Raw genomic sequence first — 23,537 nt, forward strand, 5'->3', positions numbered from 1 at the left:
TTCGATACAAGTTTATGTTCATATCTGGCCGGCGCACACTGGGGCAGATCAGTGATTTTCTCGGAAAAAATTAATAACTTTTGAACAAAGCATCCAAACAGAATACTGTTTTCGATAAAGTTGTTTGTATTAGTTAAGCGCTTCTTCTGAATAACTTAATTAGTTCGCAAATTGGTCGTAGAGATGGCGCGCGTATCTAACTTTTGAATAAAGCATCTTAGACGTATGGTGTTTTCAACAAAGTTTTTTATCTATTAAAATGAAGGAAAATTGCAGAATACATAAAACTTCCATAACCTTTAGTTTCGGAGATATAGGGTATATTGAAAAATATGATGCCAAAATTCTTATTTGTTTACTTTTTTGTATATTTTCATATGTTTGCTCTGGTTTCTGCATTTATTCAAACGAAAACAAACTAGGTGCAAATTTTCATTGAACTATTTGTGGAATTTATAGTGGTTTTAGTGAAATATTCTCGAAAAACATGATATTTTGCCTGTATTTTAGGTGGGTGGGATTCTCGTAAGGGCAGCTAAGGGCAGCTGGACTTTGTCTCTTTTGTTAGCTCATGTCATCGTCTAACATATACCAGAAAACTGAAGACATGATATTCGATGATTTTTTTTGTAAACCGTTACAAGTATCTCTGCTATTAAGGAAACCTGTCAGTTATGTATAATTTTTATTCGTTATACTTTTTAAATTACAGAAGCAGTAATGGTTTAAAGATTAAACTATCTTTTAAGTTAAAGTATTTAGAAATCAGTTGAATCATTTCCTTAATTGTCACTATCGTCAAATGAATCCGGTGATTGTAGTAATGCCAATACCTCGCTATCAAATTGGGCTGAATTTTTCTTCGGTCTTTTTCGCAGACTTGTAATCAATGGATCTGAGGATAGCAATAAAAGGTTCAGGATGTCTTGGTTCGTTGCTTTCCTCGATGTCTTACGTGAAAAACTTTCTCGATATCTAGATAAAAAACGATAAAATGGTAAACTTTTTTCGAAATCTCTATTTTTTTTTTTTGATTATGTAGAAATTCGATACATTGCGTTATACTTTAATCAGTCGTAAGTTTTAACATTACCAACGAAAATGTATTTAAATAAGAAAAACGAGAAATAATAGTAACTTTACCTTCTGAAATCCTTATTTCTTGCTTCCTGCGCTTCTTCACTTAATTGTCCGATCGGCAAAAGTGCTTTTTCCATGACATCTGGACCGTGAATAAGTATTTTATGAACCGTCGGGCTCATCGGGTACCATGAATACGTTTTGATGTACATTCTCGCTGTTAATTCGCAATACTTTTGGAATTCTCCAACATTGATGCTCAACCCGCTGGAAATGGTTTGAAGTATTACTTTGAATCGGTGCATAATTGATAGATTGAATCCTGTAATCTCTGCTGATTTTTCCAAATTGCCAAAAAATCTTCTGGCCGTGTTTCCGTCATTAGAGTTGCCCAGTCCTTGTTTAGGCCGGTCAATTAGCAAACCGATTTCCGACATCCTGAATCGTTTTCTTTCGCATCGCTACAATTTTTTTACTATCGGGGCCCGATACCCGCCACTGTTTTACAGGAAGCTTATAAGAAATGTGAAGGACACATTCCAGAAATCTTATCCACGCGTGCAATATCGACAGGCCAAATTCCAAATTGGACGAATCAGCCTTTGCCGCCAACACTTTCTCAAAATCATTAAAGTCTTTTGATGTTAGCTTACACATAAAACACTTCTGGGTTGATTTGGTTTCCGTAATAGAATTACATATTTTACCATCAACCATTGTGAAAAGCATGATGTAGTTAACCTTCATTTCAATAGTGTTGACGGTGAATGTCAGCGGATTTAGAGCTTGAATTTGAGAATCGATGTAGTTCTTTTCTGCATTAATAAGTACAGGCAAAATATCATGTTTTTCGAGAATATTTCACTAAAACCACTATAAATTCCACAAATAGTTCAATGAAAATTTGCACCTAGTTTGTTTTCGTTTGAATAAATGCAGAAACCAGAGCAAACATATGAAAATATACAAAAAAGTTAACAAATAAGAATTTTGGCATCATATTTTTCAATATACCCTATATCTCCGAAACTAAAGGTTATGGAAGTTTTATGTATTCTGCAATTTTCCTTCATTTTAATAGATAAAAAACTTTGTTGAAAACACCATACGTCTAGGATGCTTTATTCAAAAGTTAGATTCGCGCGCCATCTCTACGACCAAGTTGCGAACTAATTAAGTTATTCAAAAGAAGCGCTTAACTAATACAAACAACGTTACCGAAAACAGTATTCTGTTTGGATGCTTTGTTCAAAAGTTATTATTTTTTCCGAGAAAATCACTGATCTGCCCCAGTGTGCGGCGGACCGTGAGTGGTCAACTAGTTTATAAATTTAAGTTTTATTGGAAAAAAAGAGGGTTGACCTAGCTTTACGTGGAAGGATACACTGAAGCAAGATTTTGCAAGGTATGAGGAGTCTGGAAGTTGCTAGCAAAGGATAGGGAAAAATTGAAGTAAATTTACTTTTTTGCTTTTAAAAGCAGAGGACATTTATAAGGAAAATGTTGGTGCCTTTTTGGATGGGGTAAGTCATCATCAAAAGGTAAGTTCGTTGATACAGGTGAATTCATTGAAATAATTCGTTTTTGAGTACATATATAACCCTTTTTGTCAACCCCTTTTTGATAATCTTTTTAAAAATAAAACAGAAAACAAACCTTAAAGCACCCAAACAAAACATTTGTTCTAAAGTCGCAAAATTCGAAATTCTATGTACCTCGGTAGTACTGTACCAGGGAGGCAACTTCAAAATCATCTTCAGAACTTGTTGTTCTGAATTCTTTGAAGTGCTTTTTCCTGGTAGTGCAACAACTAGACCATATTGGCACAGCGTAAAGCATGGCCGGTCTAAAAGCTTGTTTAAGTATTAGAAGTTTATCCGTCAGGCAAAGTTTGGATTTCCTGTTTGTAAGAGGATACAAACATTTTATATAGGGGAAATGTCTCTAATGTTGGCCTATGGATCTAAGATTGTGCTCATCGCTAAAAATCTGCTATTTATCAATTTTATCTAGATGAACGCGTTATTGGGACGTTACTATTGGATATTTTTGGTTGCTATTGAAAATTTAGTCGATTGCTGAATTTATGTATGGGCCCAAATTAGGGACACTTAGGCCGACATTACCTGCATTTCCCCTATTTATTACTTTTGGCTTGAATGCCCGCAATGTGATCTTTAAAAGTTAATTTTTGGTCAATTACTAATCCAAGATATTTCACTTGGTTTGACCAGCAAATTGGAACTCCGTTCATAGTGACTATGTGACTACTACTAAGTTTCAAAAAGGAAGCTCTAGGCTTATGTGGAAATATTATAAGTTGAGTTTTGGAACGTTGGGAGAAATTTTCCATTTTTGTAAATAAGAAGAGAAAATATCGAAACTTTTCTGCAGTCTGCTGCAAATAACACGAAGACTTCTTCTTTTAGCGGAAATGCCTGTGTCATCAGCGAACAAAGATTTTTGGCAACCCTGAGGCAAATCAGGGAGGTCCGAAGCGAAAATGTTATACAATATAGACCCAAGAATGCTACCCTGAGGAACTCCTGCTCTAACAGGTAGTCGATTAGATTTGGAATTTTGATAATTTACCTGCAGAGTTCTGTCAGTTAAATAATTTTGAACTAATTTCAAAATATAAAGTGGAAAATTAAACTTTTTCAATTTAGTAATCAAACCTTCATGCCAAACACTGTCGAATGCTTTTTCTATGTTGTGAAAATATCAAAAGATCTAATCTCACCAATGTGCATAATCTCATTTGAGTATCGTAAACCAAAAACTCAACACGCAAACAACAGCCGATGATATTACAAGCTGTGATACGGTTGCTAACAAAACTCCCCGGCTACAATTCTCACCAAACTGTGTTGAGTTTGAGCTTCAAGATTTTTGCTGTACATTCGAACACGAAACGAAACTTCCATCACTGCTGGCAGCAGTAACTTCGTGTCTGCCATCTGTGAAGCGTAAAGAAAGATAGCAAACTATGCTTTCTCTTTCTAACAAAACGATGTGCAAAGGAATCATTTTTGTGGTAAGTCAACTCGTGGCTGCAATTTTACATGTTCTGAATAGTCTCGCAATATCAAAGGAGCTTGTAAAAACAATATCATGCTTGATATTTTATTCCAATATCAAGCGTGATATTGGGAGCCCTTGAGAGCGAAACAAAATCATTTGAGTGAGGATTATGCCATCACTGAGAAGAGCAACTCCAGTTGAGTGGCCTTCAGATTTGTTTGAACGAATTCAATTGGTAACTCTTAAGAGTTGAATGCCCATGGCGAAATCCAAACTGCTCATCTGCAAAAAATGAGTTCGTATCGAGGTGAAGCATCATTCTATTTAAAATTATCTTTTCAATAAGTTTACTTATTGAAGAAAGCAAACTTATTGGGCGGTAGCTAGAAGCTTCAGCTGGATTTTTATCCGGCTTCAAAATTGGAACAACTTTTGCATTTTTCCATTTATCAGGAAAGTATCCCGAAAAAAAAAATACAGTGAAATTTTCAGTGGAAACAATGCTCTAACATTAATATTTATTGTCGACAATAAAAATTATTTTTATAATGTTGTACCCTTCCGAAAACGGCAAAACTGCTACCTAGCTTTACAATGAATGTACATAATAAAATGTTGTTACAATGATTTTTATCGCATTTTTCATTTATTTTATTGTTAACATGATTCGATCATGAACAATAATGAACAACTCTATTACAATAAAAATTGTTGTTACATTAAATATTGGTGTGTTTTCATTGTGGGTTACTTCACGAACAATAAAAATAAATCTGATTGAAGCATGCAGACTATGAGAGGGTCAGCAACACTGCCAATGTAATCAAGACAGGCGCTGCTCGTATGGCTCTGGCTTTGACAGTTCGTTTGACTCAAAACCTGGGGGGGACGTGCTGTCAAATCAGCCTATTGATCATTCTTGTATGAAACTGGTTCCAAACGTAAACAAACGCTGTAGGTTTCTTATGGCTTGTTTACGTTTGGAACTAGTTATGCGAGGTAGGCGACGATTGTTCGTATTTGACAGCCACCTCCCCCCCTTGCTCAAAACCAGCCAGTCCGCGTCCGCTCATCTCTTATCCTAAATCCCGCTTAATGCAGACCTTTTCCGTGCAGTCAATAATAATAAAAAATTCCACCACTTGAAGATGTCAGGAAGGAACTCTCAGGTGGAAGCATATTTCATGGGCGATTCTCTCCAGTCGAATTCATTAACTTATCAACGACGCTCAACCACCAAGGAGACGTGACCTAGGGAGATCGAGTGCAGGGGAGTTGGCCTCCATTTCTCACAAGTTCCGGATCGAATCTCAATCCATAACCAGTAAAAAAAGGACTCACCCGTAATGCCTTGTTCAGACTACAGAGTTATAACATGTTATAGCGCTATCTTGATGGTGGTGTCTGTGTTGCAATTATTTGACAACCGTTATAACTTGTTGTTATAACTCTCCAGTCTGGACAGCGTTTTACAGACAATACCCCCTTCCCTTCCCGGGGCGATGTTTTATTTTTTTCGATTTATTTTTAAAGTCGATAAAGTAGATCTGTTAAGCCAACACATACACTCTAAAGTACACTGTTATTTTTTTAAATCAATAAATTCGTCAACCAACAGTAAAATAACAATAATATATAATGTTATTGAAAAAAATTATATGGGGAAATCACGAAAATTTCATTGTTAAGATACTTAACAACCCACCTTTTTTATTGTAAATTTTCCATTTACCATGAAATTTGCTGTTTTGTACAACATAAATCAAGGTAAATTTATTGTAGACGTAACAATATAAATCATTGTTAAGACAATAATTTTCGTCAACAATGTAACAATTGTTTTTTATTATATTTTTGTTGTTATTTTTTTTTTCGGGATGCCAAATGGAAACATCTGTTAAATAATTTTACCAAGAAAGACAAGGTACTCTCTGGGAGTTTTTTGATGAGGATATAGGAAATTCCATCATCACCTGGAGCTTTCATATTATGAATCTTTTTAGTTATTGATCTTACTTCGTCCAAATCAGTCCCCCATCATCAATCGAATCATCAAAAATATTTTCCCGAGAGAAAATATTCAGATAATCCCGAGCAACCTGATTCTCTCGAATTGCTTATCAAGTTTCTGAGCTTTTTCCAAATTTGTGATCTAAATTTTACCACCTTCTTTAAGCACTGGAATAGGCTTTTGAGGTTTTTTCAATTTTTTTTGTGAGTTTTCAAAAGGGTTTGGAATTCGGGTCTAATTTAGAAACATTATTTTCAAAAGTTTTGTTCCTCAGGGCAGAGAATCGTTTTTTAATTTGTTTTTGCAAATCCCGCCAGATAACTTTCATGGCAGGATCGCGTGCTCTTTGATATTGTATCCTACGGACATTTTTCAGACGGATCAAGAGCTGAAGATCATCGTCTATTATAATTGAATCGAATTTAACCTCGCATTTTGGTACTGAGGCAGCTCTTGCTTTAATATAGAAGTAGTCAGAGATTCAAGAGCATAATTAATTTCATCTTTGGTTTGCAAAGGAATGTTTGGATCGAAGTTATATTCCATAAATGTTCGATATTGCTCCCAATCAGCTCTATGGTAATTGAAAGTAGAGCTGTTGGGATTACAAATTATTTCTTGGGATATTTCAAAAGTTACTGAAAGGTGATCAGAACCGAAGTCAGCATGGGTAACCAGTTGGCTACAAAGTTGACATGAATCAGTTAAGACCAAATCAATAGTGGAGGGATTTCTTGCAGAAGAAAAGCATGTTAGGCTGTTTGGATATTGAATAGTGTAATAACCTGCAGAACAATCATCAAACAGAATATTACCATTGGAATTGTTTTGAGCATTATTCCGGCGGTGTTTTGCATTAAAATCACCAATAACGAAGAATTTAGACCTATGACGGGTAAGTTTCTGAAGGTCACCCTTGAGAAAATTCTTTTGCTGGCCTACTCATTGGAATGGCAAATAGGCAGCTATAAACGTAAGTTGTCCAAATTTTGTTTCAACAAAAACACCCAAAGTTTCAAAAACTTTGGTTTCAAATAAAGAAAAAAAAAATATGTTTGATTCTTCTATGAACAATGATGGCAACGCCCACCACAGGCTCCATAAAGACGATCATTTCTATAAATAAAATAATTTGCGTCCCTCTTAACCTTATGGTCAGGTTTAAGGAACGTTTCAGTTATAACGGCAATATGGACGTTATGAACTCTCAAAAAGTTAAATAGCTCGTCTTCATTATCTTTAAGAGATCGAGCATTCATCCAATCTTCCTGAAGTGTTCCCACTTCACTCGGACATGGAGCATAAGCTTTTTCCAAGGCCTTAAGGTTGTTTAGTTCACTAGACTTGAAGTGAACTAAATAAAAATCATTAGAAATCCCGTTGCGTGAATCGCCAGGACGGGATTTCATTTTCATCTTGATTACTTGGAGTGGCACAACTCCAAGTAATTTTGCCAGTTCATCTTTGATCTGATCCAGGGATTCACCACTGGGCAGTCCTTTCATGACAACCTTGAACACACGTTCAGTTTTGGTGTCGTAAGTAAAAAAAAGTGCTTCTTCTCAGTAAGATACTTGAGAAGACATTTAAATCCGTTCAAGGTTTCAGCCAATACACGGCATTTTTCCTGGATGATGGATCATTCTCATCATCCGTGAACAAATCAAATTGATTTCATCAGAAGGGGGATCAAGAGTTTGCTCTTTTCTTTTGAGCTTAGGCGGCATGGCGGCAGTAAATTTTTATCCAAATCGACTTCCAAGCAGATTACTATAAGAATCTGAAGGATCGAAGAGGAGCTTTCCAAATCGATATCCAAGAAGGATTACCTCGGGTAGGGTCCAAACAAGGATCGAAGAGGAATAAGAGTTGAACAAGGTAGAAAATTTTTACAGGTTGAGCACTGAAAAGTGCAGTTTAAATTTGTTGTAGCTTTAGGTAGTATCAACAATCAATACGAAACTAACGATTTTAAATTGGCTCACCACTTTAGTAGCCTATTGGTTCCAAGCAAACGATTAACGTACCCTATTCTAGTTGAAATTCTATTACTACACTATGTTTGTTTTGATTCGCTATGAAAGTTTGACAGATAACATCAGGGGTGTGTGGATTCATGCAGAACATGCAGGGGTGAGTGAAATAGCTTGGGACTGCTTGGGACCGTTGTTCTGGTACTGAGTGAGCCAAAAATAATAATGATTTTCTTCGGGACCCAGTGGTCTTAGAGTTACCTCTATGGTAGTATCATAGAGGTAACTCTAAGACCACTGGGTCCCGAAGAAAATCATTATTATTTTTGGCTCACTCAGTACCAGAACAACGGTCCCAAGCAGTCCCAAGCTATTTCACTCATCCCTGCATGTTCTGCATGAATCCACACACCCCTGATGTTATCTGTCAAACTTTCATAGCGAATCAAAACAAACATAGTGTAGTAATAGAATTTCAACTAGAATAGGGTACGTTAATCGTTTGCTTGGGACCAATAGGCTACTAAAGTGGTGTGCCAATTTAAAATCGTTAGTTTCGTATTGATTGTTGGTAGTATGTAGTAACACTTCCTTTAGCAAAAATCAAATAGATACGCACGGCAAGAGAGCACGATGCGGACTGCAGCCGCCCTGTTTGATTTCAAGATGGCGCTGGACATCGATTTTCGGTCTCTAGACGTCATCCCGATTCCGACAATATACATATTGAAGGTTATTTGGCAGTATTTCCCAGACAACCAGACAAAATACACTGAATATTTCTCACTGTAAAACATCGTCGCTAAAACATTACCGCCATCTGTTGAGTGCACTGTGGTGGGTAGTACGCTGAACAGATGGCGGTAGTGTGTAAACGTCAAACGCAAGGGAATTGACTATGAGCGCCACAGGTGGCGATACAACCAACTACAATACTTTTAAATTTATCGTTAAATCGAAGACAACAAATCAAGAAGACTGGCAACTCTTCCATTTTCTCATACGAACGCTATGAGACAGGTACAATCAGGGATCGACTAAAAACTCAGAGTGGTGCAAAAACACTGGTGCTACTCTAAAATAAGGGAGCGCGTCCCTAATATTTGGAAGGAGAAAGAGACTAAGGAGAGAGATTACATATTAAGGAGAGAGTAGTTGGACAGCTCAGGTGCTACTTGCGTATAGCACAATCGAGTAGTGCACGGTGTTATGATGGGAGTAGCACTTTTCAATCGGGAGAGACGTGGCTTAGAGATTTACAAAAATGGTTGCATATTTTAGGCTGGGTGCAGAATATGTTTACACTCATATAATATATGTTGCAGTGACTGTATGGTATTCAAAAGCGTAGGAAATGCTAATTTTGATGCTTTCCTAAAGAGATTTTTTTAAGATCGATGTGTAATTTTCTACACAAGGGGGTTAGCTCTGGTCGACATTCCTGCGAAAAATCTAAGCCAACCCGAAACCAACATGACTTCTATCAAACCCCGATGTTGACCCGACATTGACCCGACATAAACCCCAAATTGACCCGACAACAACACGACATTGGGTCGACATCGACCCTAAATTAGCCTTACATTGATCCGACTTCGGGTCGACTTGTCTGTTCGGGACCATTTTGCTGGGTTTCTTCCACACTCCACTGTCGTATATCAAATGATATTGGGTGACTCAATTGACAGTGACAATGAGCTTCGAATGAGAAAGGGGCTCTTCAAATGATGGGCACGAGAATTTTTTTCACATAATCGATTTAATAGTTGTATTGGGCGAGATGGACCGTGATCGGTCTGAGCCGTCCAACATTCAGGACACAGCAAAGAAAAAAAAATAATTATATTGGTTCATCGTCAATCGAATGATATGAAAATTAACAGCACTGATGCTAGCTATCCTACAACGCTACATTTATAGAGAAAGTACACTGTCGGAGAAACAAAGAGAGAGAGAAAGAGACTTAACACCGTTGGAGCGGCAGCTCTCCAACACAAGAAGAATGAAATGTGCTGCACGATTTAAAATGCTCTTTCACGTCTCTTTGGAAAGAAAGTGCAGTCTCTCAACAGCGTGTGTTTTACTCGTAAAACATTGAGTAGCACCCGATCCCTGGGTACAATTGTTGGTACAATCGCGTCATCTGTCGCTCAAAGGTAAATGCTTTGAACGAATTTGATAGCAAAGATTACATCCTCAGAAGGAGGGTTTGTGTATTTGCTCATTTTTTCTATGCGTTGCTTCCACCTTCATTCAAGCGCAGCGCTATTGTATCTGTCGCTTGGATTCTGGCAAAGTTGCCAGTCTTCTTGATATGATGTCTTCGGTTAAATGCTTGGTCGATGAACAACTTTTGACTGTTATATCTGTTTGTCTGTGCTGATTATATATGGCCAGGCTCATGTGATAATCCTTGTGGAGCTTTTACCCCTATGGGTGGCTAACCTTTTTCTTGCATTATTTTTTAGACTTATTTGATTATTGATAAAACATCATTAAATGAAAAGGAAATTTTTTGAAATTCAATGTTAATATAATAACCCGCATAAAAAATAACCATAAGAAGCGCCTAACCACCAATTCGGGATATCATCCTAACTTTATGTAGTATAGCCGTATCATCTCTGATATCGTTAGTGTATGGTACCCGTTTATTAGGGAAGTATTCTAAAGATCAAATATTCGCTTAATTTATCGCCGAAATTTTATTAAGTTTCGGTTAAATTTTTCTTTAAGCTTTGGCCATCTTAAACCGTCATTCCCTGGCCTAAAACCATTTTTCTGAGTCATCATGGTAAAAAGTTGAACCCAACAAACATTTTTTCATAATTACATAGAATCAAGAATCTAGAACAAAACATGATTTTCTAGGATTTTTGAAATATTTTTAGAAAAATCAAAACATGCAAGAAGGTGGGCGGCAAGCATCTCCCTTTATTTGTTTTGTCTGGAAAGAATATGAAATTCTAAATCTAGGCAATACAAAAACTAAAACGATTGTAAACATAAGATGTGAAATTTAGGAAATCCGCGAAATGGGGCATCCCTTAGTCTACTCGGCACGACTACAAAGCAATACCATACTGCATACGCATAGTGTAGCATACAACACAAAAGTTTAGTACTTACCTAGTGCCGTTTTTTGATTTCTCATCTCGCATCAGTATATCTTCACAAAATCCAATAAAAAACATCACAATTCAACCTCACTGCTGAATTCTAGCGCCTTGAATAACACTTTTTTAACGACATGTTGTAGCATTCCGTTCAATCCGTTTCTCCCGGTATGACGAGGCGGTGTGGGCAGTCGTGCCGCGGCACAAGAATCAATAGTTAATTAGTTACTGTATCGCGATACCGATAAACAACAAACAATTTTAAGCATATAACGAGACGATCTTGCTCTGTCGCCGTTTTGAGATAAGCAGCTACGATGACGACGTCGGTAATGGGTAACGCTCTGATTCGAGTAAACAAGCCGATAAAACTTCAAAGTGTTCCTAATCCGTAGATAAACTCAGCATCCGACCGAAAGGGGATTTCATTATTCTATTTGAGACCGCGCACAGGGACTTGGGTTCGGATTAATTATTGGACGAAAATGGTTGACTTATAATGTGTGCGGGAGGCTGGTGAAATCCGTTACGCCTTGTCGGTTTTATTGGTTTCTAGTTTGGTAGCGTGCGGTTGCATACAGTGCAGCGTGTACTCGATAAACTTAAGGTCCTTGGCGTACTCGGTCATCCGTTTGAAGTGCCGCTCGGTGTAAGGAAGGGCCGCCTCGAGATGTTTGTTCAGTTCGGATACGTGGAAATCACCGGAGAGCATCTGCTGCAGGAGAATGTTCAGCACCAGCTGGGCAGGTCGACAATTTTTGCTGCTGGTGTTCCATTCGATGGCATGTTTCAACAGGGTTTCTTTGTGATCGTTGCGAAGTTTTTGAACGGTATCGGGGAGGCCTTGTTCTTGGCTTTTGATAACGGCGGTGATGATTTTCAAAGTCATCATGGGTCTATCGAGATTGAGTGACAGACGGAGTGCTTTTAGAAGCTTTTTATCCTGCATAAGATTGTTGAGTTCCTGTTCCTGAAGGAGAACTTCCTTGTATTCGGTCATTTCTCGTTCGCGTTTCTCGTCCGTTACGTCCTTCCATTTGATTAGCTGGGAATCGGAGCCACCGCTGTAGAAAACGGATTCATCCTCTGTGACGCACAGAGCCCAAATACGACTTTCGTGTTTGTCCATTGTTTGCAGGCACTCGGAGCTTTTGATAGACCAGAGCTTCAAAAGACCATCAGCGCCGGCGGAAAGCAGTTGCATTCCGTTTGACAGGAATTCCACTCGCAGAACGGAACTTTCGTGACCTTCCAGCGACTTGAGGCAGGTCATATCGGTGAGGGACCAAAGCTTAACGGAACAATCGGCTGCATTTGTCAGTAAAATTTGGTCAACAGGCGAGAACCGAACGGCCCAGATTCCTCTTCGGTGGCCTCGGAAAACTCCAACCAAACTGAGATTACTAACATCCCACAGTTTGGCGGTCTTATCCTGTGATCCAGTCGCGATCAGTCGATCGTTTGGCGATATGCAAACGCAGTTGATGTCTTTTTCATGCGCCAGCTCGGTCAGAGTACAATTCAATCGGGTGAGTTCCTTCTCGTCCGCGGTTTGATTGAACTCCTTAGGGATTTTCCAGACTTTCAAGCATTTATCTTGGCTAACGCTAGCGCAAAACTTGCCGGATATTTTACTTATGGCAACGCTGCCTACCGCATTGGTGTGTTTCAGTCCAATGGCAATGCACTGGATCGAGAATTTAACCATATCGTAGCGCCATAATCTGATAGAGTTATCCTTGGAAGACGATATAATGTAGTGTTGGTTCGCAGACAGCGACAAAACAATATCTGTGTGGCCTTTGACCAATTGGCAGTTCATGGTAGTGGTATCATATACTTTGAAATCATTGCTATTTGTAGCCATACCAAGGAATCGGTCTTTCTTGCCAAACAGAATTAGATCCAGAATTTCGTCACTGAATCCGGAAAGCTGTTTGAAACAGTCGAAAGTATCCAGGTCGTGAATGATGATGTTATGATCAGCGCTGACTATGGCCAGTTTCGATGATTCTCTGTTGAACAGCATATTCGCTATGGCCAAGCCACCTTCTTCGGCGGACTTTGTGACCAAACTGTTGGTCTGTTTAAAGACAATCTTAGTTTCGGTCATTTCCCAAACCTTAACTAAACCTTCTTCTCCGGCGCAGGCCGCGTAAATTTTATCCGATTTCAACTTAAGACCCGGCAGATGAACACCCTTGGGAAGAACAATAACGCTTTCCAAACTCTCGTACACAGGAATGGTTTTGACTGCTTCCTGAGTTTCGTAGTTCCACAAAATCAAAACTTTATCCCTGCCAGATGAAACCAGAAATTTCCGATCACTGGAAAACGATACACCTGTAACCTTGGAGAAGTGACCCGAGAATGTCTTTACAAGCTCTCGCGTCTCGTAGTTCCATGCGTTGATTTTTACATCGTCCCCAGCAGCCAACAGCACTTTACTTTCCAGATCTGGGTGGAATACTATTAAGTTGATGACTCCCTGACATCCCCGCAGTGTGCCCTTGCAGACTTGCTCTTTGGGGTCCCAAACGCGAACCGTGGTATCTGTGCCTCCACTCGCAATCAGCGTATCATCATCGTTAAAGACCAACTTCGTAATCGGTCCTTGGTGAACTCCGCGCCATGTTTTGCTCACCTGCCTTGTCTCTTTGTCCCACAGCTTGAGCAAACCGGACCGGTGAGCGGAAACCACACTTTGACTGTCCTTGCTCAGGGCAAAAGAGTACACCGTATCTGATTCATCACCGTCTCCGAAAGCTACCGGTTCAACGGCATCGTCCGTAACGGAAATCAAATTGATGCTTCCCGCATTTTGACACAGCATTTCCTTTCCGTCCGAGCTCCATTGTACTGTACCGCCCGTGTAGAAAGCCTTGTACTGATTTTGTACTTCGTATCTAAAATTTATAAATGAAAATAATTTTAATAATTATTGTTTCAGGTAGTTCGCAAAACCGGGAAAGCACTGTACCAAAACAAACATTCTATCGCCGTCAGAAACCCACTCCGAAACATGTAAAAATTACAACTTAAATTTTTTCTTACAATGAAAGCCACAATTGAAATTCCACAATCGATCCATACTTACATTTCTTTTAGCTTTATCTTGGTACTCATTTTAGCCAGAAAAACGTCGAAAATTCACCAAAATTTTACAAAATTTCTTAACACCTTCGAGAACGTTTACCGCAAAACAACAAAAACGCACGTGTATTCAAATCAGCTGTCAGGTCCAGGCTGCATGACAGCCATTTGTTTTGATCTCAGTTTCTAATCTAGTACGTTTCAATCGTTGCATCACGAAAGTTGTGTCTGGTCGAGTTATTTGCATTTAATTTGCCGATTTTAATCGAAAATTGCCGGAAATTTATGCTGATTACCTCGAATCCACAGCAGCAAAGTGTTCAAAATGTTAAGTGTGTCCCGTATGTGCCCAATGGCACGGTTTTCAATTGCAAGCCAATCCCAACTTTTTCGGTCACCGGCTGCTCCTCATCCAGCCGCGTTAAGGCTGGTGCAACAATGTTCCACAAAATCAGCACCGGAACCGGTTGACCAACCCAAACCCTCACCGGACACCGCGCAAGCAACTTGGAACCCCATCTATCACTTTCCGGGAATTGTGCTCACAGCTTCAGTAAAACGACTAAAACTGTACCCTGTTGGGTTAACCGCTGCAACAGTTCCGATTTGTCTCGGGCTAGCATATGCTGATATTTTCAATGTTACAGCGGCGCAGATTTGCGGATGCATTGGTAAATTATCTACAAATGTTTTATCAATGTCTCAAACTCAACTGATTCTCCCCACCGCTTAGGATTCACAAGCACCTTAACGCTGCTCATGTTCAGTTATTTGACCAACAATTTGGTTGGATACGTTTACACCGATGCCGACTGTAAGCAGGTCCGGATTTCCTACGTTGATTTTCACGGTAAACGTCAGGAACGGATACATTCGATTGATGACATTGTACCGAGATCGGAACTGAGGCGCTCGTTGTTGAAGTTTTATTTTCCTATTAAAAACCACGACAATCGTGATGTGTACAGAATAGTGCACAAGTATGGCGAGATCTACAATGAGCAGGCATTTCAAAAGGTTTTTGGCAGAGATTAATGTTAGAGACGAGGTTAGAGATATACGGAAGTAAACGTAAATTTGTAAATGAATGCTCCAATGTTGGTTGAGGAAGTAATTTTATCCGAATTCCTGGCGAGGCTCCAAAGAAACCTGTTTCTATGAGTATCTTGATATAGAGCCTAACTTCGACAAACTATGAGCATGAGCATTATTTGTATAATAATATTATAAATACAACTATACAAGTGTGAACATGGATGTGCTCATTATTTATTATACAAATAAAGCACATTAAGTTCCAACCAGTATTAGAACAAACGAAGTGACAGACGACTAACTGGCGAAGAAATCAATTAAAATAATGTGGTTCGCTGTAGGGTAGAGCGCTACTTCGTGGTAATCGCCCATTTCCGTTCTATCGATCAGAAAAGATCAATAATATCAATAATCTCACCGTGCACAAATCAATAATAGGTTTATTCCGATGCGTTAGTTCATTAGCTACAACATAAATCCTATTAGAGCGCATTGTATGAATGCTCATTGTTCTCACAACAAAAGAAGCGCTCCTAGCGAATCCGCTTTTTCTACGTTTATCCGTAGGACGAAGAAAATCAAATGGCGTTTCAATGCGTTAGGACGGAATTGAAACTCGTAGAACGAATTTAGAATCAAGAAGCAGTGTTAGATTTAAAACAATATCTCAATAATTTGTGACTCATCGAATCCAATGGTACGTATGGAAAGGTAAATGAATTTAGAAGTCATCTTTGAAAAAAATATTTCACGTTTTGTTTAAACTCTTTCAGAAAAGAGAGATAAAGCGCGGGTTGTGCTTACTTACGACGGAAATTAGATCGAAAACCCTAATAGAATTTGCTTAGAAGCTTGTGCCATCAGCCACCAGATGGGCTAGTATTTTTGTTGATTTTGTGTGCAATATGATCTTTGACAGTGTGCAAAGAGTGTATCATTTTGTCATTTTTTTTATGCATTTCAGTTTAGAGTAGAGTGAAAGAGATATAGAACCAACAATCAATACGAAACTAACGATTTTAAATTAGCTCACTACTTGACTAGCCTATTGGTCCCAAGCAAACGATTAACGTATCCCATTCTAGTCGAAATTCGAGTACTACGCAATGTTTGTTTTGATTCGCTATGAAAATTTGACAGATAAAATGAGGGGTTATTGGATTTTCCTATGTTTCGAGGGGTGAATCGATTAGCTTGGGACCGAAGAGAGTACCAGAGCTGAGCCAAAAAGTTGAGCACATTATTTCGGGACCTTCTAGTCTTAGAGTTACCTCTATGGTACAACCATAGAGGTAACTCTAAGACCACTGGGTCCCGAAGAAAATCATTATTATTTTTGGCTCACTCAGTACCAGAACAACGGTCCCAAGCAGTCCCAAGCTATTTCACTCACCCCTGCATGTTCTGCATGAATCCACACACCCCTGATGTTATCTGTCAAACTTTCATAGCGAATCAAAACAAACATAGTGTAGTAATAGAATTTCAACTAGAATAGGGCAACAATCAATACGAAACTAACGATTTTAAATTGGCTCACCACTTTAGTAGCCTATTGTTCCCAAGCAAACGATTAACGTACCCTATTCTAGTTGAAATTCTATTACTACACTATGTTTGTTTTGATTCGCTATGAAAGTTTGACAGATAACATCAGGGGTGTGTGGATTCATGCAGAACATGCAGGGGTGAGTGAAATAGCTTGGGACTGCTTGGGACCGTTGTTCTGGTACTGAGTGTGCCAAAAATAATAATGATTTTCTTCGGGACCCAGTGGTCTTAGAGTTACCTCTATGGTATAAGTCATTAATCATATAAATAAGTTTAAAAAAATCGCTAACAAATAAAATAAACTTGAAAAACATTGAATCGCTCTTGAGTATTTATTCATGAGCCATTCACTTTTAATCCACCTGGCCTCCACTGTAAACATTTGTTTGGATTATTCTATTCTAGTACCTTTTCTCTGCTTTACCGATATGAATCTGAAGCATCTGAAGTTGATGTTCTTCTGTCAGTCGGATCGGAATCGCAAATACAAAACACACGACCGATTCCAAAAAGTTAAAAATCGTATTGTTTCAATAATTGGGGCACTTTAAGAATATGCTTCGCCGCATATTCAGTAGCGCATTGCTGCGGTAAGTAATTCATATGGTTTTGTGCTATTAGATTGATTCAATGGTATGGTAATTTGCAGCACCACAACAACATGCCATTTTCCGGCGGCAAGCATGTCTCAGTACGGACCACAATTTGTGGACCCGGTGTTTAAGAAGGAACGTCTCACGGCCCTTGAGGAAAGTGGAGAGATTTCCAAAATTGCCCACGTGCCCATCAAGGCAGCCCGAAACCATGATTCCTGTTCGGTGTTTCACGATGACTTGGTTAGCAAGTTTATAAATTATGTAATGAAGAAGGGCGAGAAAGCGCTAGCTAGGGAGATAGTGGAGAAGGGCTTTGAAAATATCAAGCGACTGCAGTTGGAACGATACCATTTGGCGGAAAGTGAGGAGGAAAAGGCCAAGATTGAATTGAGTCCTCGTGCGCTTTTGAGGCAGGCAGTGGAAAATTCTCGCCCGTTGCTGCAGCTAACACCCATCAAGCGAGGTGGTGTCCGGTATCAGGTGCCGGTTCCAATAACCGAGCACCGATCGTACTTTTTGGCGATGAAGTGGCTACTGGAAGCGATCAGGGAGAAGGAACGTAAGGTGCATTTCCCGGAGAAGATGGCCTGGGAGGTGTTGGATGCTGCAGCCAACCAGGGAAAGGTCATTAAGCGGAAACAGGAACTGCACCGGCAGTGTGAGGCGAACCGAGCTTATGCTCACTACCGATGGAGTTAGAAAGTGTGGAGGTAATTGATAGGAGTGTTTGAAATGAAATACAGTGTGGATAGATCATCTATAATGTGCGGCACTTTTGTGCGGTTTCAACTCGAAAGAAATCATTATACGTAGGGTGCCATCGGTTTTCCACCAGCTAAAACGGATAGTACATTCCGAGCGGCAATACAGAACATTTCCTCTAAGCTTTTCCTGGTTGCAGTTCCGAGATGGGGTACGATGACTGAAAATGGCTTATTTTTGATTCTTGACTAAAAAGCTTTCGATTTATCGATACTCACTGCAATTGGGTAGACTCATGATTGGATCACTGGGTGGCATTGGTTCCGGGGTCATGACGTCTAGTCCAGCAGCAAATATTGTTCCAGATTTTAAAGCTTCGACCAATGCATGTTGATCTACGATTCCGCCACGTGCCACGTTGATTAGTACGCTAGTTGACTTCATCATTTTGAATGCCTCAGCATCGAACAATTTACTAGTCTCGCTGGTTAACGGACAAACGATGAACACAAAATCACTTTCTCTCAGCAGTTCGCCAAACCCAACGTATTCTGCTGCGAATTGATCAGCCTCGGGTTTCTTGTTTCGTCCTGTATACAACAATCGCCCAATATCGAATCCTCTGAGCCTTTTGGCTATCGTTTGACCGATTCCACCGAAACCTACAATGCCAACTGTGGACCCAACCACATCTTGTCCTAGCATCCACTGTGGCGTGGCGTCCCAGTCCGAATCCAGGATTTTCAAACGTCCCTCGTGGAATCGTCGAGCAGCCGCAATCATCAATCCAATGGCTATGTCCGCAACCGGATCATTGACCACCTTTGGTGTATGCCCCAGAGGAATCTTGCGTTGCCTGAATGCTTCTGCGCTGACATAATCCATACCGGACGTCAGCGTAGATACCGCCTTCAGTTGTGGTCCAGCCAAGTCCAGCACTTCACCATTCAGTCGATCGGCAGTCAGCCAGAGAATACCTTCCGCGCCCGGAGTAGCTTTCAGAATTTCATCTCGGCTTGTTCCCGGACAAACTGTTACCTCGCACCTGTGTAACCATGTTAGACAATGCAATCAGATGGTTAGATGTTGTTGTGTGACGGAGGGTCAAAAATCAAGGTCAACTAACTTGCGCCGGAGTGCTTCGATGTAGCTTACCGGTACGTCAGAACAGGTGACCAGCAGTTTGGGTCGATGATTACCAGGAAATTGGACGTCGTTGATTGCTGCTTCGAGCATTTTGGGAAGATGCTTGATCAATCGAAGGGAACTGGAGCGCATAGTGCACTACATCTGTCCTAGTCTGCGGTACGAGTTGTTATTAGTTAATCTATTTTAGGACAGCAGGACGGGAGTGGCGAAGCAAACGTTGTACCTAATGGCTATCAGTAGTGGTGTCATGCGTTTATGTTGCGTGTAACGTGTTTGTATAGAAGTGAAATTAGCAAGCTGAAACGTTAATGGTAAAAGTATTTAGATTAGGCTACTGAGTTGATTGTTTTTACAAAATAATTGAATACTTTTGGACTGAAGGAAAAATCTGCTATGAAAAAATGTGTTCCGATAAAAAAAATTAAACTCGAAAAAAACTGCTCATGTTTGAAAGAATGAGAAATTTGCCATGGAATGAACCGTTGCGAGCGAAAGTGGTACATAAGGAATTTTTATCAATTTTGACTAAAAATTCAGAATTTTCTCACTACGTGGCGTTAGTGTGCATGTGCATTTCCGTTACAGACTAAGTCTCAAGATACAGGCCACCTAGGAGATTGGCGTTTTCGGCCAATACCTTTCGAATGGTGGACAGATTAGTTCAGAACTCTTCCACTACGAGGCGTTAGCGTACATGTAAACTTGGTGTATAAGTATTATTTTGAGATATTGATCATCTACAAAGTTACTGTCTTCTAGCAAGTTATTTCAATGCCTTTCGGATAGCAGATGATGTGTCCGGAAAGTAGTTCCGGAATAGAAAGATAGCTTGACCAATACTAGAGATGTTTCTTTATTCAAGGTCTAACGTATAATAATCAATACTTTAGTTTAAATGATCTTTATTTTAGTTTAACTTGGACGATTACCATATAAATTTTTACTAAGTGATTTAATTGCTTTCTTCATCTTTAGGTATGGTCAAAATTCAAAATTTGTTTTACAGAATTAGTCCTAGACTTGTACACGGTCGACCACCTTGGTGGGATTGGTTTGTTTTGTTTTTAGAATTTGAAGAGAAACTACTTAATACTACTATTTACAGCTTGAAACTAACCTACTCTACTATATACACTTAACCTACTATGTACAAATTGCTTATTAAAGCATGTTCAGAAAGATTGCATTTTTGAATAAATTTAGTTGTCATATCATCAATTTTGGAATCTACTTTGGGAATTTCTGCCTCTTGATGGAGGTCTGCTATTCTTGTGTCGAATGGACGATCTAGGATCATCCTCAACACTCTATTCTGTGCAACCTGGATTTTGTTCCTGTGGGTCTGAGCGCACGATTCCCACACCGGGGCGGCATAGAAGATCGCGGGGGCTATGATCTGTTTGTAAACAGCCAGTTTGTTTTGCCTTGAGAGGCGGGATCTGCGGCAAATGAGCGGATACAAACACCTAACCAAGGCGGAGCACTTAACTAGGGTTTTCTCTATGTGCGAGCGGAACAGGAGCTTCTCATCGAACAACATCCCGAGATAAGTAACATCAGTGGACCACTCGACCCTTGTACCATCCATTATTACGGTACAGGAGGGAGACGGTTTAAGTTTTAATGATTGTCTGTGAAGGAACATGATCGCTTGGGTTTTCGAGGCGTTGATTTTGATTTTCCACGTGGTGGCATAATCAGTAAAGGTGTCAAGGCATCGTTGGAGCTTGTTCGTAATTTCACGAGGCATCCTACCCTTGACGGCTATCGCGGTGTCATCTGCAAACAGAAAGAACACGCAACCGTCTCCTAGAGGAGGGATGTCCGACGTGTAGATGCTGTAAAGCAGTGGTCCCAGCAGACTCCCTTGCGGAACACCTGCTGGGATCGGAAATTGTCCCGAAAGGGAACTATTCAACGACACCCTGAACGACCTTTGCTGGAGATAGTTACGGGTGATTTTCACAAGGTATGGTGGAAAGTTGGAGTTACAAAGCTTGTATATAAGTCCGTCGTGCCAGACATTGTCAAACGCCTTTTCGACGTCTAACAAGGCCATGGCTGTGGACTTGGATACAGCTTTGTTACTCCGGATGTTATTCATCACCCGCACTAGCTGATGATTGGTGGAATGCCCCTTACGGAACCCGAACTGTTCCGGAAGAAGAATGTCATGTTCCTCCACAAACTTGTTTAGTCGGCTGAGGATCAATTTTTCGAACAGCTTGCTCAGCGCTGAGAGCAGGCTAATCGGTCTGTAGCTTGACGGTAGTGAAGGGTCTTTCCCAGGTTTGCGGATCGGGATGATTTTTGCCACCTTCCAGATGCTTGGAAAGTAGTGCAGCTCCAAGCATCTGTTGAGGATGGCAGCCAGCAGCGAGTGCACCCTCGCGCTGAGATTTTTCAACTCTAGGTTGAATATTCCGTCAAACCCGGGAGCCTTCATGTTCGTACTGTGTTTCAGCGCTGAGCAAATTTGTTCCTCTGTAATCCGTTCTTCTGGAGGGACGGCACAAGGGGAGGCATCTAACGTCTGGACGCACTGCACAACCTGGTTCTCGAGTGGACTTGGGATTGTAGAGCCAAGCAAATGCGACTGGGCAATGTGCTCCCCAATTGCATTGGCCTTCTCTTCGTTGGTGATAAGCCGTTCGTCATTGACTCTAAGTGGTGGAATGGGCTTGGGGTGAGACTTCAGCACCTTGGCAACCTTCCAGAATGGTCTGGAACGGTCGTCCAGGTTCTGAACGAGCCGCCCGAAACTCTCGTTCCGGATTGAGACCATTCTGGAAGCGATCTGCCGATTCAGATCGACCATTTCGTATTTACGCTGCAGATCCCCAGTCCGCTGAAACTGGCGTCTACGAACATTTCTGAGCCGAATCAAGAGTTTGGTGTGGGAATCAATTGCTTGAAACTTACCCCTCACAGGAACTCGTCGAACGCACTCTTCGTCAGCCACGGATATGGCTTGATGGAGACCCTCCAGGGCCCGGTCGATGTCATCCACTGTGTCGAGCGGTGGGTTGTCGTCGATGTGGCGGTCGACCACGCGTCGAAACTGGACCCAGTTGACTCGATGGTAGTCCTTCCGCTGGCACGGTGCAGGGGCCACGTTGTAGCCCAGCTCGGTCAGCACCGGTTGGTGGTCCGAACTCAGGTCGTTGACGGCAACCGGCTTGGCTAATCTGGTGTTTGCCAAGAACAGGTCCAGCGTCGATGGGTTGCCCGTCGGTGATGTGAAGGTTGGTTCGTCCGGAAACCAGACGGAATAGAGACCATGCTGGGAATGGTCGAATAGCAGGCGGCCGTTCTGGTTCTGCTGGTAGTTCCGCCAGGCCTCGTGCCGGGCGTTCAGGTCCCCTCCGATTACAAAGCGGGCATTGGTGTGGGTTATGATGGCAAGGTCGTTCTTGAACTGCTGTGCTGTACCATTGCTAACGGTACATTGCCGGGGGCAGTAGACAACGATGAACCGGACGTTTCCGGTCGATGTTTCCACCTCAACGCCGACGGCCTCGATGATGGAAGTGCGGTAGTGGGGTAGGGTGCAGTACTTGATGCCTTTCTTAATGATGACCGCGACACCGCCCCCCCTGGAGCTGGTGCGATCAAGCCGGACAATGCTGTGGTCGGGCAGCCAGAAGCTGTCACCGGTCTTGAGGTGGGTCTCGGTGAGAAGGCCCACGTCGATGTCGTGCTTGCGGAGGAAGTCTGCAAGCTCAATGTTTTTCGCCCCTACGGAGCGAGCGTTCCAGTTGGCGATCTTTATGGGTTCACGGTCCATAATTAGCGACGAAGGAGATGATAGCTTGGAGCTGTTGTGTTCTTGTTGCGCAGGTGCGCTTGATGATGATGGCCTGGGCCAACAGTGTGACGATCTCATCCGTTGACAGCGGAGAATCGTCTGTAGCTTCACCGGTTGTACCGGCCAATCCCGGAGCAGGGGGATCCGTCGATGGCCCGGAGGCTTGACCGGGTACTGCAGCGGCAGCCAACTGTTGGTTGAGCGGGAGCGGCGGCAACACTGGAATTGGCCGTGATTGGACCGGTGATAACGGAGATAATCAATACTTGTCAATTGCACCGTTTATATAGTGTTCCAGTGATTGCTATGATCCAACATTTCCCCCCTAAGGTTTTGTCATCCAGTAGGATTTTTAACGGGTCGGAAGTTGAATCATACGCCATCCTCTTTCCAAGAGTG

General features: G+C 41.0%; 4 protein-coding genes across 5 annotated transcripts; 2 read left to right on the plus strand and 2 right to left on the minus strand.

Annotated features, from left to right (window-relative positions):
- Window positions 1-11,693: 11,693 nt before the first annotated feature.
- Window positions 11,694-14,424, minus strand: LOC135710573 (transducin beta-like protein 3). The gene is made up of 2 exons (XM_065233181.1): window positions 14,302-14,424; window positions 11,694-14,110 (listed from the first exon to the last, which is right to left on the minus strand). Exons 1-2 carry the CDS (start codon window positions 14,328-14,330, stop codon window positions 11,731-11,733), a joined length of 2,409 nt encoding a protein of 802 aa, XP_065089253.1. The 5' UTR covers window positions 14,331-14,424; the 3' UTR covers window positions 11,694-11,730.
- An 81-nt stretch (window positions 14,425-14,505) lies between these two features.
- LOC135710574 (transmembrane protein 186) lies at window positions 14,506-15,363 on the plus strand. Its single transcript, XM_065233182.1, has 2 exons — window positions 14,506-14,968; window positions 15,031-15,363. The coding sequence occupies exons 1-2, from the start codon at window positions 14,623-14,625 to the stop codon at window positions 15,330-15,332; spliced, it is 648 nt and encodes a 215-aa protein (XP_065089254.1). The 5' UTR covers window positions 14,506-14,622; the 3' UTR covers window positions 15,333-15,363.
- Window positions 15,364-17,368: 2,005 nt separating this feature from the next.
- Window positions 17,369-18,242, plus strand: mRpS7 (mitochondrial ribosomal protein S7). Its single transcript, XM_065233185.1, has 2 exons — window positions 17,369-17,473; window positions 17,533-18,242. The coding sequence occupies exons 1-2, from the start codon at window positions 17,439-17,441 to the stop codon at window positions 18,176-18,178; spliced, it is 681 nt and encodes a 226-aa protein (XP_065089257.1). The 5' UTR covers window positions 17,369-17,438; the 3' UTR covers window positions 18,179-18,242.
- On the minus strand, window positions 18,225-19,490 carry LOC135710575 (glyoxylate reductase/hydroxypyruvate reductase-like). Of its 2 annotated transcripts, none has more exons than XM_065233184.1 (3): window positions 19,308-19,490; window positions 18,460-19,226; window positions 18,225-18,401 (listed from the first exon to the last, which is right to left on the minus strand). In XM_065233184.1, exons 1-3 carry the CDS (start codon window positions 19,457-19,459, stop codon window positions 18,283-18,285), a joined length of 1,038 nt encoding a protein of 345 aa, XP_065089256.1. In that variant the 5' UTR covers window positions 19,460-19,490; the 3' UTR covers window positions 18,225-18,282. The 2 variants fall into 2 exon arrangements, with proteins under 2 accessions (XP_065089256.1, XP_065089255.1); XM_065233183.1 differs by having other exon boundaries at window positions 18,225-18,411.
- Window positions 19,491-23,537: the final 4,047 nt, after the last annotated feature.

The sequence above is a fragment of the Ochlerotatus camptorhynchus genome, unplaced genomic scaffold (assembly GCF_037179485.1).
Source record: "Ochlerotatus camptorhynchus isolate MF236.1 unplaced genomic scaffold, CSIRO-AGI_Acam_v1.1 ptg000392l, whole genome shotgun sequence".
NCBI lineage: Eukaryota > Metazoa > Arthropoda > Insecta > Diptera > Culicidae > Ochlerotatus > Ochlerotatus camptorhynchus.